The sequence below is a fragment of the Harpia harpyja genome, chromosome 8 (genome assembly GCF_026419915.1).
Source record: "Harpia harpyja isolate bHarHar1 chromosome 8, bHarHar1 primary haplotype, whole genome shotgun sequence".
In the NCBI taxonomy this organism is placed as follows: Eukaryota; Metazoa; Chordata; class Aves; order Accipitriformes; family Accipitridae; genus Harpia; species Harpia harpyja.
In genome coordinates, this window is record NC_068947.1 from 12,220,110 (window position 1) to 12,238,221 (window position 18,112).

General features: G+C 45.8%; 1 protein-coding gene and 1 long non-coding RNA gene across 6 annotated transcripts in view; one reads left to right on the plus strand and one right to left on the minus strand.

Moving 5' to 3' along the window:
* The first annotated feature begins 5,988 nt into the window (after positions 1–5,988).
* On the plus strand, positions 5,989–16,200 carry LOC128144984 (uncharacterized). Its single transcript, XR_008236278.1, has 3 exons — positions 5,989–6,972; positions 11,733–13,156; positions 14,168–16,200. It is a non-coding gene; the product is annotated as an uncharacterized LOC128144984 (long non-coding RNA).
* The window catches only part of PDE9A (phosphodiesterase 9A), a 50,886-nt gene continuing 48,967 nt past the window's right edge, over positions 16,194–18,112 (minus strand). For all 5 annotated transcript variants that reach the window (XM_052794521.1, XM_052794525.1, XM_052794523.1 and 2 more), the window contains one exon: positions 16,194–17,124. In XM_052794521.1, coding sequence (XP_052650481.1) covers positions 17,074–17,124 — 51 coding nt within the window. In that variant the 3' untranslated portion in view covers positions 16,194–17,073. The remainder of the gene's footprint in view (positions 17,125–18,112) is intronic.

The following is an 18,112-nucleotide window of genomic DNA, read 5'->3' on the forward strand; positions in this document are numbered from 1 at the left end:
CGGTGCTGAGGTCCCCGAGCAGCAACATTATGGATTGCGGCTGGAGCTGGAGACGCCGTGCCCAGCATGCAGGCAAGTGTGCAGTCACCACTGGTGGTGAGGTGCAAGCCTTGTGTAGTGTGTGACATTTGGCAGGCCTATAATGCAAGGCCACCGTGTCCTGCAGGGATTAGCAGCTAAAATCTATCAGAGCTCATCTCCAAATTGAGCTACCCTGGCTATGGGTGCCTCGGAGGCTGGACCACAGCAGTGAGTAACCATTAACGTGGCGGAAGACTGTTTTGTGTGACCTGATGCTTTGTCTTCAAGAAAGCTCACAGCATCAGCAACATACTTCTTTTAATACTATATTTTTTGCCCCCTCGTTTTTCTGTTAATAGAGATAATGGATGTGTTTGCACATGCATAAGACACATGTTCCTGTGTGCATAACCTGAACATCCAAGAGTGGCTACGCCCCATTTTCTGATCAGTACTTACAACCTCGAGTCTCAACGACTTTTGGTAAGTTTTATTAGAGTCAGTGGGACTGACATTCATTGGATATGGAAGTTAGGGACTGTTGGTTGTTTAATTCAACTTTTAATTCAAACAGTACATTATAGTTAGGTACATGTATTAACTCCAGAGAATCAGCACAAAGCAAATACACGTAGAAGCAAATATGACATTAATGCGGTCATGGAGCCCGCCTGCTTCTATTAACAGCAAAGCTCGAGCTCTCAGTCGAAAAGCTTTGTACACTTGCTCGCTTGTCTGAGATTGATCAGATTTACATCTACAAGCAGGATATAGTATTTCTGCATGTTGCCCATAGGGATAAAAAGAAGAATTTAATAGTCTCATCTGGAATGGAAATTTTGATTTTGGAGTGTCAGACCTAGTCATATATATTTATAAATATAAAATCATATATATATATATATATATATATATATATATATATATAAACACAACGAACAAAAAATCCCCAACCATTAGTAGGAGACCCAAACTGCTTTCTAACACAAAGTAAGGAGACCCCCACTCTGTATTGTATCTTGCTGTCATCCATTGGCTTAAACTTCTGTCGTGGTTTAACCCCAGCCAGCAACTAAGCACCACGCAGCCGCTCACTCACTCCCCCCCACCCAGTGGGATGGGGGAGAAAATCGGGAAAAGAAGCAAAACCCGTGGGTTGAGATAAGAACGGTTTAATAGAACAGAAAAGAAGAAACTAATAATGATAATGATAACACTAATAAAATGACAACAGCAATAATGAAAGGATTGGAATGTACAAATGATGCGCAGTGCAGTTGCTCACCACCCGCCGACCGACACCCAGCCAGTCCCTGAGCGGCGAATCCCCGCCCCCACTTCCCAGTTCCTATACTAGATGTGACATCCCATGGTATGGAATACCCTGTTGGCCAGTTTGGGTCAGGTGCCCTGGCTGTGTCCTGTGCCAACTTCTTGTGCCCCTCCAGCTTTCTCGCTGGCTGGGCATGAGAAGCTGAAAAATCCTTGACTTTAGTCTAAACACTACTGAGCAACAACTGAAAACATCAGTGTTATCAACATTCTTCTCATACTGAACTCAAAACATAGCACTGTACCAGCTACTAGGAAGACAGTTAACTCTATCCCAGCTGAAACCAGGACAACTTCACTTGTAAATGGGAAGAGAACAATACCGCTTGTGGCCCTCACCTGTCTTGACCACTGTGGGAGGAGAAGGGGACAGCCTAAACCCTGTGCAATGGCCAGGGAGCAGTACATGCTGCCACTTTTGAGTTTTCTATGCCATGTGTTAAAGAAAAAAAAAGAGTCCAGTGCAAGCAAGTAGCTGTTGCTGTTAATCCTTTCTGAAGTGACTACTGGGGGAAGGCAGTTACGAAACACAGTATTCAATATGAAAAACACCAATTAAAACATCCATTTCAGCATTCCATCTGTGCAGGTTTTTACGCATGTAGCCTGATTTAACTGCCTTTACAGCTGTGTTGCAACCCACCAGGGTTTTGTGCTTTTAAATAAGAACTGTGTTACTATATTTTCTCATCAGCATGTTGTCAAGATGGCAGCATCCAATATAAAATCTAGTTAGTTTTCTGCAGTGCTGGGTGACTTGGATTTCTCCATTGACTTTTCCCCTTTATAATTGCAGTATTTCACATTGCAGTGCTTCCTTTGCTTTCTAATATTCTAAAGTCCAAGAAAGGTAGGATGAGACACCCCAGCTATTTTAAATTAAAAGCAATATTCATCTGATTTTCTTCCTATTTCCTGGTCTGTGAAGATTCATATTATTATCTATGTACCATTTAGATTTACCTGAAATAATAATTCATCATCGTATCTAAGGCCAACAGTATTCAGCAAATAAACCAGCCATTAGAAAGTGAAGGCTTCTTATCTTCAAGGAAATAATAATTTTAATAATTAGTCACTGTCTTAAGATTTGCATGTACTGCGTTTCCGGAATACTTTACCAAGAAATTCTGTTTTGTAAAGAAGGCAGAACTGTGCCAGGCAACTTCTAGTAAGAACAATAAAAACCAACCAGTGCTTCTCAGTTTTCCTGAAATTTCTTGAGAGTTTCTTTAGAGAGAAGAGTAGTGTCTACCTGCTTGTTTTAATACAAAGACATAGGAACTCTTGTCATTATGTCATAAGACTGAGTTTTCAGCCTTTTTCCACTCTGCCACTGCCTTCATTAAAAAACAAAAAAGCTCTCCAAAAACTAAAACCAACAAAACAACCCTCCCCCAGCGAAATTAGGACAAAAGACCTCAGGGATCCCTCTGCTCAGTGTAAAGTCAGCTATATAAGATTTCAAATTTCTTATCAAAAATAGTCATATCAAATCAGGCTCTGTCCCTTCTCTACTCTCCGTGGTACAGCCAGGAGGAAGTTTCAGCCACTCTGGGGTTTTTTTTTGGTTTTGTAACCCAGCACAGGTATGATCTACAGTAAAAAGAAATAAAAAGAGAAAAATCCACCTGACTCTTTCACCTTTGTAGCTATAGAGAGTCCTCTGCATAAAAGGTTAATGGCTTAAAACTCAAAGTGCTCGTTGGTCAGATGCAGCAGCTTGGGCAACAGTTGGGTATAGCAGCTCCATTTGGATGTGTCAGGTATTAGCATGGAAAAGCTGCTGCTGCGTTTTTGCTTCCTGTTAATAAGAAATGGGTATATTTAGGAAGGCAGTGAAAACAGGTTGAATAAATCAATAAGCAAGAGGTTTTTTCATCCTGTCTGCTTTTTTTTTTTATGCTTGCTGGGAAGCTGAACAGCGTTATCTAGATAGCATAGGGGAAATCCATGCATGAATTAATAACAATTACTGTAATTCCTAGGAAGTTCCCAGTTCACTTATTGCCCTGTGGCCCACGTGGGGCTTTGCTGGCACCGCATAGGCAATGCCCTGTCTCGCTCCTTGCCTGCCTTGTGCCACCCTGCCCTGGCACCCATCTTTCCCCATGCTGGTACAGAGCTGGCAAGGTTGGGGGACCCAGTCTGTGGCTGGGCCTCTTGCTGCATCCCCTTCTGGGAACGCACAGCAGAGCGAGAGCTGCTCTCCTCCCCTGCTGGGCGTGGGAAGGAGGCTCGTGTGCCTGCCGAGGGATGCAGGAGTGCATGAGCCATCAGAGCCCTATTTCCCGCTCTCCCTCTGGCTTGATGTGTCTTCTCTTCTGGTCGATCACCTTCGTGCGTGCTGCTTGTGCTTTGGCACAGCGCCCAATGCTCCTGCTCCGGTCTGGGTTCTGACACCTTGTGTCATGCTGAGAGAAGTGACAGGTGTCAGGATCTCCCTGCAGATGTCACTGGCATAATATGTCTTGCTGAGCAAGGTATGCAGTTGCACCGAACAGTTCAGTAACGAGAAACAGAGAAGTCGCTCTCCTGTTAGGGCTCTCCAGGAGGTACAGTAGCCTCCCCATTCCCACACTCATCCTTCATCGCTCGGTGAGAGATGCCACCTCTTTCTTCTGTTGGCATAGTCAGGCCTGCATACCTTGTGTGCATCTTGGCTCTTTCTGTGATTGCCATCAAGAACCCAGTTGATGTTACTTGCCTGAGGACAATTAACATGTGCAAAGCCTATTGGTGTTAGCCTATTTAAAAAAAAATGTATTTTTTAATAAAATAACCTATTTTTTAAATATAGATGACATCAAAGTTGCAAGAGATGAAGAAGGGGTCAGGAAATTGTGCTCCCTGGTAAGCAATGAACAGCATTGCAAGCGTGGCTGCTGCTTTAGTTCTGAGCAGGAGACATTAAGGCTGAGAAGGTATTTCACCACTCGGATGTTCAATCCTTTCCGCTGCCCCGGGGAGCGGGGTGGTGGCGAGAGGGCTACCCGCTGCCCTTGCTGATCAGCTCCCCTTCATAACAGCAGGAGCGAGCCTGGCAAAGGCAAACACACCGAGACATGCCGACGAGCTGAGGGAGCTGGCTGCGGCTGGCTGTCATGAGCACACAGAGAGAAGGAAGTGGTGTGACTGTGTTTTTAGCTTGCTTTTGCCATCTTTGCCTGCTCCTGAGCTGTGGGCAGATAGTGTCACTGAGGCTGGGAGCTGATCCCACCCTTGCCACCTCTAAGCCGTGGAGGACTTCTGCAGACACAGCTGCCACGAAAGCCAGCCCGCACTCAGGTTTTACTGGCAGTGCTGCTCCTGAGCTGGTCCACCCAGTTCACAGCACTGTGCCATCTAAAGCTGCACAGCCACTACCCACACCCAGCTTACATTGGGCAGGCTCCCTGTTGGGACAGAGCAAGCTCCTATCTACCTGCAGCGTATCACGTAGACTCAGCCCAGTGTGCTCTGCCTGAATGAAGTCCCTCAGGGCCTCAAACCAAAAGGAGTTTAGTCCTAGCGAGCACCTACCGCTTGTTTTTAGCCCTGGCAGGAGGAAAGCCAGCTCCTCTCGGAAGAGACACAGCCGTGCTGCCCCTGCAGTGGGTGGTACATTAATGAGCTTTTACTCACGCAGGAGGTGGTGAAGTGTGTGAGCATGACCCTGCCATGACATTTCTGCCCTGCTCCCCAGGCAGTAGTAGTCACTGATTTCCAGCTCACATGCCTGTCGTTAGTCAAGTATACCCCCATTTATAGGAAAAGTCTTTCCCGGGGAGGGTAAAGGCAGCCTGTTTTTTGGCCCTGTGTGCTTTGCTTTATCCCTGTGAGGTTAGTGGGCTCTTTGCACTTAGCTGAGCTGAGCACAGTGTTCCCAATTCAGCTCATCCACTTACAATAAAATTATGTAATTCAGGAGGAAAGCATATCTAAATTATCCTAATTTAAAAGCATCAGATAAGCTGAACATGCAGGAGTAACATGAGGCCCAGCAAGTTCTAGGGGAGGAAGGGAAAGTCTTTCTGGATCCGAGCTTTCAGCCAAGCTCCTCTGAGAAGCAAACAGATCACCTCTGTACAGAGCTATCTGGCAGGCTTCTGTCCAGGTGTAAGGGAGCTGCATCAGCTCCTGCCTGCGCTGCCATGGGTTGGATTGGTGCAATCAGCAAATCTGTTCTGAACTACAGCAGAAGAAACATGCTGTGACCATCACTGCCACAAGCCAAGCAAGAAACTTCAGCTGAAAAAATGCAAATGGGTTTGCACTGGCAACTTCATTTTGGAGAAATGTAATTAGTGTTTTATGTATTGGGTTCTGCATCCCTGTGAATTTCCCAACCTGTGTCTCCGATCTCTTGGTGACCAAAGCTGGCACCAGCACTGTGTTCACAGAGGTTAATGAGTAGGACCTGCGTGAGGAATGAGGGCGGGAGGAGGAGTCTGCTGTCCCTGCAGAACATTCAGCATCACCAGAGTGCTGCCATCATCTGCTTGCTCATCCTAGGGCATGTATTGCACCACTTGAATTCATTTATGTCCCATTTTGGGTTATGCGGTCAACTTCTTGAGGTAGAAACCATGCTTCTCTTAACATTTGCAGACTGCCCAGCAATTTGGGGCTACGATGATATGAAGTTTTCTTCCAGCAGAAAGTAATGTGGGGTTAGAAGTGAAAAGAGAATTTATGACATCTACTCTAACTTCCCCTAGGAGTGGGAGACACCTGTTTCCATTTTATGCTTACAGGTGTCTGTTTCCTGGTGGAACATGGTTGTCCCTGGAGAAAGCTGGATGAATCTTAAACTGAGAGGCTTCCAGTGAAATGTTACTGTTTTACGTACGCATGTGGATAACCACTGTAGAATTGTCCTTATTAGAGCTAGACTGAAGCAGCAGTGTTTAGATTTGATAGATACAGTCTAAGATTTGAGGTCAGGGTTGCAACTGAGCCAAACCCATTTGGGATGATTCGCATCAGAGACCCTCACTAGGATCTATGATTACAGAATTGTAAAATTGCCAACTGGTTAATCTCAACTTGATCTAGAGGAAGAAAATACTGGAAAAAATTCATGGTAGTTTCCGTGTTGAGAGGGTAAGCGTTGGCTCCATCTTTAACTGTTGTGGTTTTAGTGGCCATGCAGCTTGCCTGTCTTTCTGGGGAGCTGCGCCTGTGGGACCACTCAGAGCTGGAGCCTATGGGTGGCTGATGCACTTTACTTATGGAATCATATTCCTGGCAGAGACATTTGAAGTGATCAGGGGCTTTTACAGACATATAATAGTTACAAAAGTTGTTTATTGCCAGCACCATGTAATCACTGAGAATAGTGGCTATTATCCTCCTCACCCTGCTAACTCCTTAAGGATCAGAAAATGTAGAAGTTCTACCTAATTTTCTTCTCTGATCTTCCCTTGGCAGTTCTTTAATACAACGGTTGTGCAGTTGGGAGTGAGGAGACTGATGTGGGTGTCATTCAAGGGATTTAAATGTGTTTTCCAAAAGGAAAATGAAACGGCCTGCTTGGTGCAGCACGCTTCCAAAGATGGAAAGTCCTTTCAAGTGATTAGTTCCCTTCACCTGTGAAAAGACAGACATCGTTAATATTCTTCTAGGACATTTTGAACAGTAAGTACCAGCACGAAAAGAAATGTCAAGCTCCTATATGTTTCCTTGTTATTATGCTGCTTTTATGTACATGAGAATACATTTAGATGGGCTAAAAAGGGGTTCTTAATGGAGTAGAGTAGATAATAATATAATTCTGAAAAAATGAGAAACTGGAGAAGTTAAAAGGTTTCAGATTTGGACAACATGGGAAATGGATGGAGCTGATGCAAACTAATGAAACCGTATTTGGGCAGAAGAGGGTATAATCATGTCTGATGTAAACACTACAGCCATCCTGTAGCATAAAACAGTACGCCTGTTAGGCCTGCGCATCTGCCATTCTTGCATGCACTGAAGGCTTAATTGGAATTTTGTCTAATGAGGCCGGTATGCAAATTTGTATGCAAATCTAACTGCTGAACCTACTTTGTTAAATGCTGTATTGCAACTTGAAAAACACGCCAACAGCATGAAGGCATTTAACTCTTGCATCCAGGTGACCAGCGCTTCTTATTTTCTGTGTTGGTTACTTGGCAGTAGTGTCTGGCACTTTGTTCCTTAGTTAGGGCCAGCACAGTCCTCAGTTTTATTCTTTACATGCAAAGCCCAGGTAAGGGGTGCCAATCTCCTATCCCCCCCTGGCTTTGCAATGCCAGCTCTTACCTCCACTGCCTGGAGGTGTATGTTGCATGGACCCCATGCAACAGGAGGTCCTCAGCAGGGACGCCACTGCCCTTCCTGAGCCTGGTCTTAGCAGCACTGGCAGAGCAGACATGTGCAGCCTCAAACCTGGAACTTCTTCCCCCTCTCGGAAGGCTGGGGGCGAAGGTGGGGCCTTGAGGTGGGGATTTTGAGGGTGCCAGCTTTGCTCTTCCTTTTGCTACAGCTGCGTCCCTGCTGCAGGGGCTAACCCTGCCCTGGCAGCTGCCAGCTTCCCTACGTGTTAGTGTTGACAGCAAGGTCACAGCTGTGCTGCCATCCCTAGCAGTATCATGCCTTGGTCATTGCCATGTCTACCACCCAAAAAAAGGTGAGCTGTGCAACTGTGGTGCCTTAAGGGGGCTGGCCGTACTGGGAGTGCAGATTGGAGCATGAGCTCCCTTTCTTGCAGACCAAAATGCTCCTGCTGTGCACTGAGGGAAATGGTAAAAGGGTTTGGCTGCAGATCACCCTCTAATGCCTACTGTGATGCCGCCTCCTCTTCTGAGCAAGGAAGAAACAAGGAGCCCCACAGCATAGAGCATCCGTGGCTATGCTGCCAGTCACCTGGCAGTAAAAATACAGCAACAGTTGGGATAGTAGAGTAAGGGCAGCATGTGCACACATACCCAGGGCTAATCCAAGCACTTTTATATGCTCTTGATTATCTGGCTTGTTTACAGAGAAGCTGATTTTCCAGGCAACTAGTTGGAGCACCTGCCTGCAGCTTCAGGAAGACTGCACTGTGTAAATGTACATCCTGAGAGTGAATTCTGATATAACTTACAGTCGTGAAACTAACTTTTTACTGAGCTCTAAAGAAGACAAGGCTCAAAAAAGAAACTTAAAAAACCCCAGGCAAACCCTATCTGGCAAACAGGCTTTGATTTTGACCCCACTGTATGGAGAGCAAATTCTCCCGTGCAGTGCAGCGCAAGATTCACCTATTTTTTGAAAGAATGTCCCAGGGGTTGTTATCCTCTTTTACAGTCTGCAAACACCATTCTTACTCTGCAAACTTTGAGTTCCTCTTGTAAGTCACGCCACCGAGTCCCCCTCCGTGTGCAATGTGTCTTTCAAGATGATTATTGTCTCCCTAGTTAAATTTTAATACCTGGGATGAGAAAAGACCTTTGTCCTAGAGATAAATTCAAAGGTGTTATAAGGTTATTACACTGGAAATATTGGATTTAATCTCAGCTTTGAAAAAAGTAAGCCTCCTGAGTTAGCCTGTATACTTGATGTTTGAAAGAAAGAGCTCTACCATACTAATGGGTGCAAACTTTTTATATTAATCAGCTTGTAACCTTTTCAGTTTACTTTTATGTATTTTCATGCAAAAGACACATGTTGAGCCTCAATTCTGTACAACACCTAAACGAAGCTATATAAATGCCTATAATTCAGTGCAGTTCACAACTGTGGGTGGCACTATCTATGTGTTCATAATTTTCCCCTTAGTCAAAACAGTTACATAAATACATAAATAAAATAAGATGTATGCATAGGAATGCATTTTTTCTGCTTTTTAAATGTACTTGCCAGCAGATGAAGCAGGATGACCTGTCATAGCCCAGTCTCATGAAGGTGCTTAGCACTGTGCAGAGATCAGGCAGCAGCTGATGCTTTCTGCCTGGGTGGAAATGGCAATGTGAAGCACAGGTCAATGAATAAATCACCGTACAGGATGAATAAATGAAACAGCTGGTAGGATAAAACGAAACACTATAAATAAAGGGGAGATTCCTGTACTTTTTGTCCACTGAAGTCCTGCAAACCAGGATCTCCCTGTATGAAGGCTGCCTTCCAGATGGAGATGAAACTCGCCACCCTTCTCTGGCAGAGCATGGGCAGCCTCCGGAGGCTCTGGATGATGCAGCCTTGGCTCACCTTCCCTAAAATGAGTGGTGTGTCCTCTACAAGCAACGGAGCTAGGACGAGTCACTGCAGCTGCAGATCTGCCCTTGGCAACACACACAGTAGCCAGCATGACGAAGAGGATCAAAGTCTTGAGTGAGGCTAAAAAAAAAAAACAGCCTGGAAGAAATGAAATTGTCATTTATGACACACACATTGCCCTGCTGAACTTTCTGAAGTACACAGTGTTTTAGACTTGTTATCCTGTAACCTTTAGGAACATATTATTCAGCTCTTCCCCAAGATAAGCAGCTATCTCCCTGCAGCCAAACCCCGCCGGCCAGCCCCGGCAGCACCGTGCGAGTCCCGGTGCCCTGGACGGCGCTGGGAAGCAGTGGGGTGACGGCTGCCGGTGGGGAAGGAGGCACTAAAACTCCTGGTGCGAGTGGGGTTGGGGCCCACCGGTGCCCGTCCCAGGCTCTTCCCCACTTTCTGGGGTGCACTGGCCTCCTCTCGGGTGCAAGGCACTTACCTGCTGCCCGCACAGCTCCCCTGGCCTGACCCCGTCCTCTGCCCCCCGCCATCCTCCGCAGGGCCCCAGGGCGGCAGAGGGGGGATCCCAGCCACGGCCTTGGCGTCGCCTGTGGTTCAAAATCGAATTAGGCAGGTTGTTTCAAAGCAGGGCAAGGAAACGTGACAGAAAACCTTTCTAATAGGGACGTTGTGGGTTGGTTTGTTTCAAGGGTTTCACCTAAAATTAATAACGTTTTTTGAAAGGGAGATAATAGCTCGAAAATGAAGCAATGTGTAAGCATTGCTCTGAATGTTCATTTAATTTAGCTGAGGATTTTTTAGTAAAGGAAATGAAATGTCAAGCTTCCAAGTTGGTGCAGAAATTTGGAGGGGGAGGGGGAGGGAGGAATTTGCTCATCAAACTGGAAAATCTCTTATTCCTGTAACTTCCATTCTCGAAGCTGTGAGGCTGTCAGGGGCTTTTCCCCACCGCTCCCCTCCTTCCCTTCATTTATGAACCTGGGGGGCTGCGGGGGCAGACGTGGCTGAGGGGGCAGGCTGGGGACGGCAGCCAAGAAACTCCCATGGCGGCCTAGAGCCGCTCTGCTGCTTCTTTCCCCACCGCTTCTGAGCCGCCCTGCGTGGCGTGGGCACCGGCTCTGCCTCACCATCTGCTTTCGAGAGCCACAGGCCTACTTGTAGGCTACGTTTATAGTTAAACTACAAGAGGGGATTTCAGGCCCCGGTGCCATTTTACGTGGCCCCAGATGTGAAGGCCTGACAAGGCGGCTTTTGTGTGGCAGAAAGCCTGGCCGATCCCCAGGCACTGACTGCAGCGGTACGCAAACATGGCCGCTATGTTTTCAGCACGTTGATTTGAAAAGCAGACCAAGCGCTGCAGGGCCAGATAGAAAAGTGCATGAAAAAAAACTATCCAGCCCCAAAAAGAAGCTCCCCCTGAAAAAGCAACCTCAACCAGCTCCCTGATACGAAGCTGGAAAGAGCAGAATGGCCTCAGAGCCAACGTCCCGTTCGTGTGGCCTTCCCTTTGCCAGTCATTTGCATTTACGTTGAAGTCCTTGCAATGCTGGCCGCCGAGGGCGGTCGTGGCTGGGAACAAGAGCCACGGTGCTCAGAGCCCAACGTGTCCCTCACCAGCCGTCCTTTGGGGGGACATTTTCCCCTCTCGGGTATGGGGAGCAGGGGTGGTCAGGCAGCAGACGAGCAGCTGGAGACACCATGCCAGGAGCAAGCTGTGCATACCCAAACACTAAAACTATCTGGGAAAGCCTGAAAAAAAACCCATAATACCTGAGGCTGACAAATTATAAGGGGATGCTATGTCCCCATACCATGTGGTTGCCTGGCTGCCTGTCCCTCTGACTCGACATGTTCTCCTGTGTTAGACCAGGCCAGGGACAGGTCTGGATCTGCCTTTCCACTGAGATGCATGCGTATCTAATGATTTATAGCTTAATTGTCCGTACACAAGCCCATTAGTTATGGGTGCTTTAGAGCATCCTTGTATGCTACGGGGCGGCTGCAAAGGCTGGCAGCTGTCTGGTAGCATGAGTGCTGTGGGACAAGCTGGCTTCCAGGGGTTAAGCAGGGGAGCTATTAACTGGGCATGCTAGAAGGCATGGCTTGAGCACACAGATTTGAGGAGGATTTATCTGCTTTTGTGTTGATTTTCTCGTTGTGTTTTTCAGCCTGGAGCACATCCCAGCTGTCCTGAGCCCAGAACACCATAAGCGGGCTGAGAGCAAGCTCTTTTTGTCTAGAAAGAAATAGAGCTGCTCCAAGTCTCTGTCACCTTGGAGCTTCCTTTAGGGCAGAGGATCTGCCAGATCTGTCAGCCAGGCAATAAGTGTGCTTCCACGCAGTTTGGAAAATAGAGATTTTTTTCCTTAGAGACATTATAGCAAATGTTGGCTGTGACAGGACTAGTTTACACTTTCCAAACCCTCCTGGTTCTAAGTTTATCTTGCAACAGAGCCAAGAGTGGTATTACAAAAATGTCTACAGATAGCCATTTTGTGTTTGTGCATGTGCCTGAGTACACCTGTAATTCCTGATTACATGCCAAAATAGTCAGAAAGCTCTTTTTGTGTGTGTGAGATGATTTGAGAAGTATGACTTCTCACTAGCAAAGAGCCAGATCTACTACAACATGATTACGAAGAAAGAAATGTTTGACTTGGTTACAGCTTCTTCATTTATGAGGACATCTAATAAGTTTTTTGGCCAGAAGTTTCTGTGAAATTGTATTTTCTGAAAATGGTAACTGTTGGTTCTTGCAGTGAGGAGCATTTTACACATGCTGAATACCACAAGGTGCTTTACAGAGGTGGGTCTCTCTGAAAGGAGAGGGAAACCCTGGCTTGGTGACTCGCTCTAGAGGGTATTTGAAGCCAGTGGCAGATCTAGGTTTATTATTAAGACTTACTGGTTTCTTGCGCTATCATAGCACCCACACAGAGACCAGGACTCCAGTGCACCAGTTTTTCAGAGCACAAACTTTACCTCTGCTTAGGCAGTCCCCTGGAGAGCTGAGAGAAAGGAGAGGTCACCCGCTGCACTGCCATGTTGCCTAGAAAAGCAGCATCCAAGCTGTTTTAAACACACTTCAGAAAGTCTTTGCTTCACTTTGCTGGCGCTGAACAGCCTCAGTCGCAAGGGTGCTACATGGCAGAGGGTCGTGCGTACAGAAAGGTGATCCACGAGGGCAGGACCTGCCTGGTGTCCTCTGGACCACAGCCTGGAGCTGGGATGTGCCTGATTCCAGAGCAACCTCTCAGAAAGCAATTTTTTTGCATTAAGAGTCAGAGCAGCAGCTGGATGGCCCTACAACAGGCTGTCCTTTCATATACATCCTTCCTGCAGGCTGGGGCTGAGTGCTCCTTGTCACTAACAGGCATGTTGCTGTGTTTTATACCCTGCCTTGCCACAGGGAAATCAAGGAGATGATAGTGAGGGAAAGAAGTAAATGTGGGGAGATTTTGCATTAGTAGGGTGGGTCATGTGCCCCACTATGTCTGCTCTTCTCACAGAAACCTTCACAACAAAACAGAACAATATGGCAGGAGAATAAAAGAAGTGTGTATGCTCTTAATACCACAAACCAGGCACAAAGGTAAGACTTGTTCTTCAGATGTTTCCAGAGACAAGAGGCAGTTTGCAGTAAAAGCCTACTGTTTAAACAGGAAAATTGAATACTGCTCGACAGTGCTTCTCCTGATGGGCTCATACTCCACACCAGCACTCTGCTTCACTCCCATATGGAGCAGATGCTGTTATTATTGCTGCTCAGAGGCAGCACTGAGATTAACAATTTCCATGTACAGATACTTCTTTGGCATTACAAAACCTGTGTGTTTAACACACACTAAATTTTCATTGCAAATTGGCTGCTGTGGGGGTATTCATATTTTTAAAAAGCTGTTTCCTTCCCAAGGCATGCAGTTATACTATAGCCTTAGTTTGATCTGATTATGAAAGCCATACTAAAAGATGAAGTGAATATGGGGCTGTGGGATCTCATAGTTTTAAAAAAAATACAAAGTAAAATCCCAGGGCTCATCATTAGTTTTCCAAGCTAAACAGTGTGGAATAGTTATAAACTTTGATCACAAGTATAGGAGTAGCAATGTAAGGCTGGGATGCATGTGGCACTGTCATGATGCTGAAAAGACGCATGCAGCAGATCATATAAAGTTCTTTGTAAGGCACCTACTGTAAGCTGAAACAACACTGAGATATAATATTCACTCTTATTCATTGGATTAGGGAGAGAAAAGATTAAATCACACTTGAGACATCTGTCTGGCTGCCTCAGAAAACTTCATTTTCATGCTAAGTGTAGTTTTAAAATGTCACCCTGAAAATGTGTGACATTTTAATGGGCTGATTGCCAAGATTCTCAAATCTGTTAATTTGCATATGAATCACAGCATCAAATATTATGGAAAAAGTATAAGAAACTAGAATTATGAGAGAATGCCTTGCATTCCTCTTGGTTAAACATATGTTGGGAGGATTGTCTTTTAGAAATTTAATATTACAAAGGCAAATGAGATTAAAAAATGCTGTGGTATTCCCATTTATACCAATAGCTGGTTGTGACTGCATGAGTTCTTTTTTACAGCTGTCTGTGAATAGCAGCCTGGATGTTGCCTGTTCTTTCAATAAGCTGCACAGCACATTACAGCATCATGACAGCCACTAGTGCAGCCCTGAGGAAAGGCTGCATTCCCGTCTCCACGTCTCTGATGCAGCTCCAATAAAGTCAGCGGGGTTTCACCAACATCTTCTGATCATGTCTCTCCAGTAAATGGTTTTCAGGTTGCTCTTAAAAATGATGGAGCCAAAATAAGCACCAAGGGCCATCAATTCTCAAACTCCCATGTACTTCAATTAGAGAAAGCTAAGGAGCCTGCACTATGCAATTAGCTACTGTACGCCAGGGTCCATGACTAAGCTTGTGGGAGTTAAGCACATGTATAAATACTTGTTGGATTAGGGTTTATGGTTAGAGAAAATCCTTCCAACTGAAAAAAACTTCCTATCAGGATCTAACTCTTAAACAGTTTTAGTGGGAGGAGGGTGCAGTCAAGTTCCTACAGCAGGTCTTCTCATCTAATGTAACTAGCTCAATGCAGGACTTGGCATATCCTAAGCAATTGTTTGTAGCTCCTGCACAGCACATCTGCTTTGGGAGCTGATTTGTGACAGAAATCCGCTTGAATGGAGATGGTAAATTTGATTTACTTGTGAAAAAGAAGTGAAGAATTCCACAGCAGAACAATCTGGGTCACAATGTACTTTGGATTACAAGATTTAGTACAGAAAAAAGGCCCAAACCACATAATTCAGATCCAACTTTCAAGCATCAAAAGTTTGAGGTTAATCAAAACTAGGGTTTAGTTCATCCATTCATGAAGATGTCTGTGTAGCTTGGAGCTGACCCTGTGCTTTGATCTTCCCTTCTCCCTTGGGGTCCCCCAGGACTGTTCAAATCCAGGGATCAGACCTTTTCCCAGTTTGCAGCAGAAAACCCAAAACCACACAGACAAAAAGCCGTTTAAAGGAGAAGGCAGCTTTGGCAGAAAGAGGCACAAACAGAGAGAACTAGTTGTGGGTCTGTCCTGGGTCTCTGGAAATGTGCAAGCAGGAGCAGGGTAGAGGGATGGATGTTTCAAGGTAATATTGATCTCCCTGAGAGATTGGAGAGTAGCTGAAGTAATAAGAGTTTTGTGCAAATGAAAGAGACCAAACACGGGAAATGGCACTGGGGGAGAAACAAGAGTTAAGCTCAGAGTTAATGTGCAGAAACAACAGGAGAATAAATCTGAATTTCCAGAGCAGGAGGCAGGGTTTGTTGTTCAGTGGTGAGCTTGGACTAGACACCTGACAGAGAGGCTGAGCTTGCTAAGGGGTTTCCTGGGTCACGGGGGGAAAGATTGACCCCCACCTGCTCATCTCTTTTTGAAAGACAAGCTAAGACAATGCATGTGGCTTTGGACTTTGCAGAGGCATAGCATGAGTGTTACCCTTATTGCTAACACACCTAGCAAAGTTGATGGGGCAGCCTTGGGAATGGAGCCAAGGAGGACTGGAGCAACGTGCATGATGCTCCGCCGGCTGCATGCCTAAGGCTGCCAGTGGAGGGGGGGGTAGGGATGTCAGCAAGCCACGGTGCATACAAATCACTGGTCTCAGCAGCCATGCCATGGTGGGAACTGATCCTGTCCGCTGAAACCCCCAGGGAGGGTGACCTTTCCCCAGTGGGAGAAACCAGGAGCAGGTGAGCCACGTGGCTGTGGGCTCACATCTCGTGGGCATGAGGAAGGGAGATATCTTCCAGCCTCCCCTTTGGTGAGGCAGTGCACAGGAGCTGATCACAGTATTGCCTGCTGTCTGTTTGCATGACTGCAACTTTGGGCAAAGATTGGCTCAGAACTTTGTAAAAGTCATCAATGGAAGTCAAGCTCTTCCATCATTGCGCTTATAACACAAAAAATGTTTCCAAAGCTTCTCCTCTTAAGGAGAACTGACCCTCCCCTCTCCTTTACAGCCCCTTACCTTGTGTTCATTATGAAAGCATTTGACTTTAGGAACAGAGATAGTTCTCATGTGAACGCATACACAAAAGAAAACAAGTACAACACCCATTTCTGTAGAAGAATATATTATTTAGCAGATCAGTTTAAAAGTAAAAAAAAACCTGTACATCTTTGAAGGTTTTTCTTGTTGTTGCTTTTTGCATCCATGAGGATAAAAATATGCTCGCACAGTGGTTTCAGCTTTGTGCTCCCTTCTTTGCTTGTGCTGAAGCTTTCTGTCATGTCTAGCTGTACCACGCCACAAAGCAAACCTGCAAACTCGCTAAGGTTTCTTCTGATTTCTTCTAGTGTAGAAAAAGAAAAACCCTGCATCCACTATGCTGGGCTTCAGAATGTACTGTGAACACTATAAAATTCAGAGAATAATACAGAGAAATGTGTCATTAGGGCCTACTAGGCAAACAAAAATATATGCCAGAACCCCTGTCAGAATATAAGTATCTGTTAAGCTATGCTGTCATTAGCATACTGCTGTACACGTATATATGGTATCTTGACTAAACTTTTTCTTTTGTTTTTGGATGCCAGTGGATCATTTTCCAGAAAAGGCTCCTTAGCTAAACTCCGCTTTGTCTCTACAGACTGCGGTCAGTGTGGTCACCAAAAAGGCAAATCTGCTGAAGATTTGAGCCATGCTGCAACCTGTGCAATGTCCGCAGAGGAAGTCCTGCTGGGGCGGCTGCGGTGGGCATGCCGGAGTGAGGGGAGCTCTTGGTGCCCAACGGCGGCAGCACCTGTGCAAGTGGGCTGCAGGCTGTAGACAAGTCACCCAGACAGGCAGGCAGGGCATCCATGCCTGCCACCTCTCCGTGTACATGGTCCTCTCAGTTGGATTTTGACATGGCCACCACATCTGTTTGGCAAATACAGCATTTCTCAAAACCAGAATAACCTTAGGGCTTATGTTTTGCTCAAAGACTTTTTCGTCTCACTTTTCGGTACTGCTGGTAGTCAAACTTTCACTTTTCTTTTTCTGCAACTGAAATGAAGAGCAAAGCAGGATTAATACCCCTGACTCACACAGTGCTGCTTTCCACTGCTGCTGTGAGTCAAATGCTCATCTCTCCACAAGGCACGTGCAACATTTCTTGGGAAATAATAGGCAGCAGCCTGGTATATCACAGGCACTGTTTCATCCAAACAGCTCTGGATGTATGTCCTGAGTAAACAGAACTCAGACTTTCTTATCGTCTGCCGTGCTAGGCTCTCAGATTATTGACTGGCTCCTCTTGTTTCAGGATAATTCTGAATTCAGGCAGCTCCTATTTTCCTAAGACCTCTTGTGCCAATACACCGTAATTAAAGCTCCATCAGTTTGTCTAAAATTTCTGTTTTGACAGCTTCTGTAAACCAGAAGTTAAATCTCGGCTCAACTTGAAAGATGAATAGGACTCAGAAAGTTTGGCAGTCATATTTGAGGAGTTCTTCCCTCCTTTGAGAAATGTTCCTCTCTCAACTGAAGAATGCCTAAAAGACTTTCTTCTCCTTTGTAACTTAGTGCCCTCAAAGCATGTGCTCTTTGATTAACCAGCCTTAGTATTTGTGCTGCTGAGGGGCTTTTCCTCCAAAGCACTTGGGAGGAGGTGGTTGCTACACCAGAAGGCTACTATTCCACTCATCCAGCCAAGGATGATCAAATGAATGAACCTTCATTTCCCACATGTCAAACAATATGAGCAGAACTAGTGCTCCAGGGCACTTCCCAATTTATTTTAATGACAGAGTGACTGATATATCCTATCTACATGATAAATTTGTTCATGTCAGAAAAACCCTACACTGTGATGCCATTTAGGTGGGTTTTGTCATCTTCCTCTGCATGGAAAAGAAGCACTCGAAGAAGTGTGCAAGGCAGGCGTGCAGGCCCAATGTCACAGGCTGCAGGGTGCTGCGGAAGCCAGGCCAGCATGTCGGCTGCTGCACTGCAGGCACAGGGCACTTGCTCCCAGGGCCTGGCCTCGGTCTCT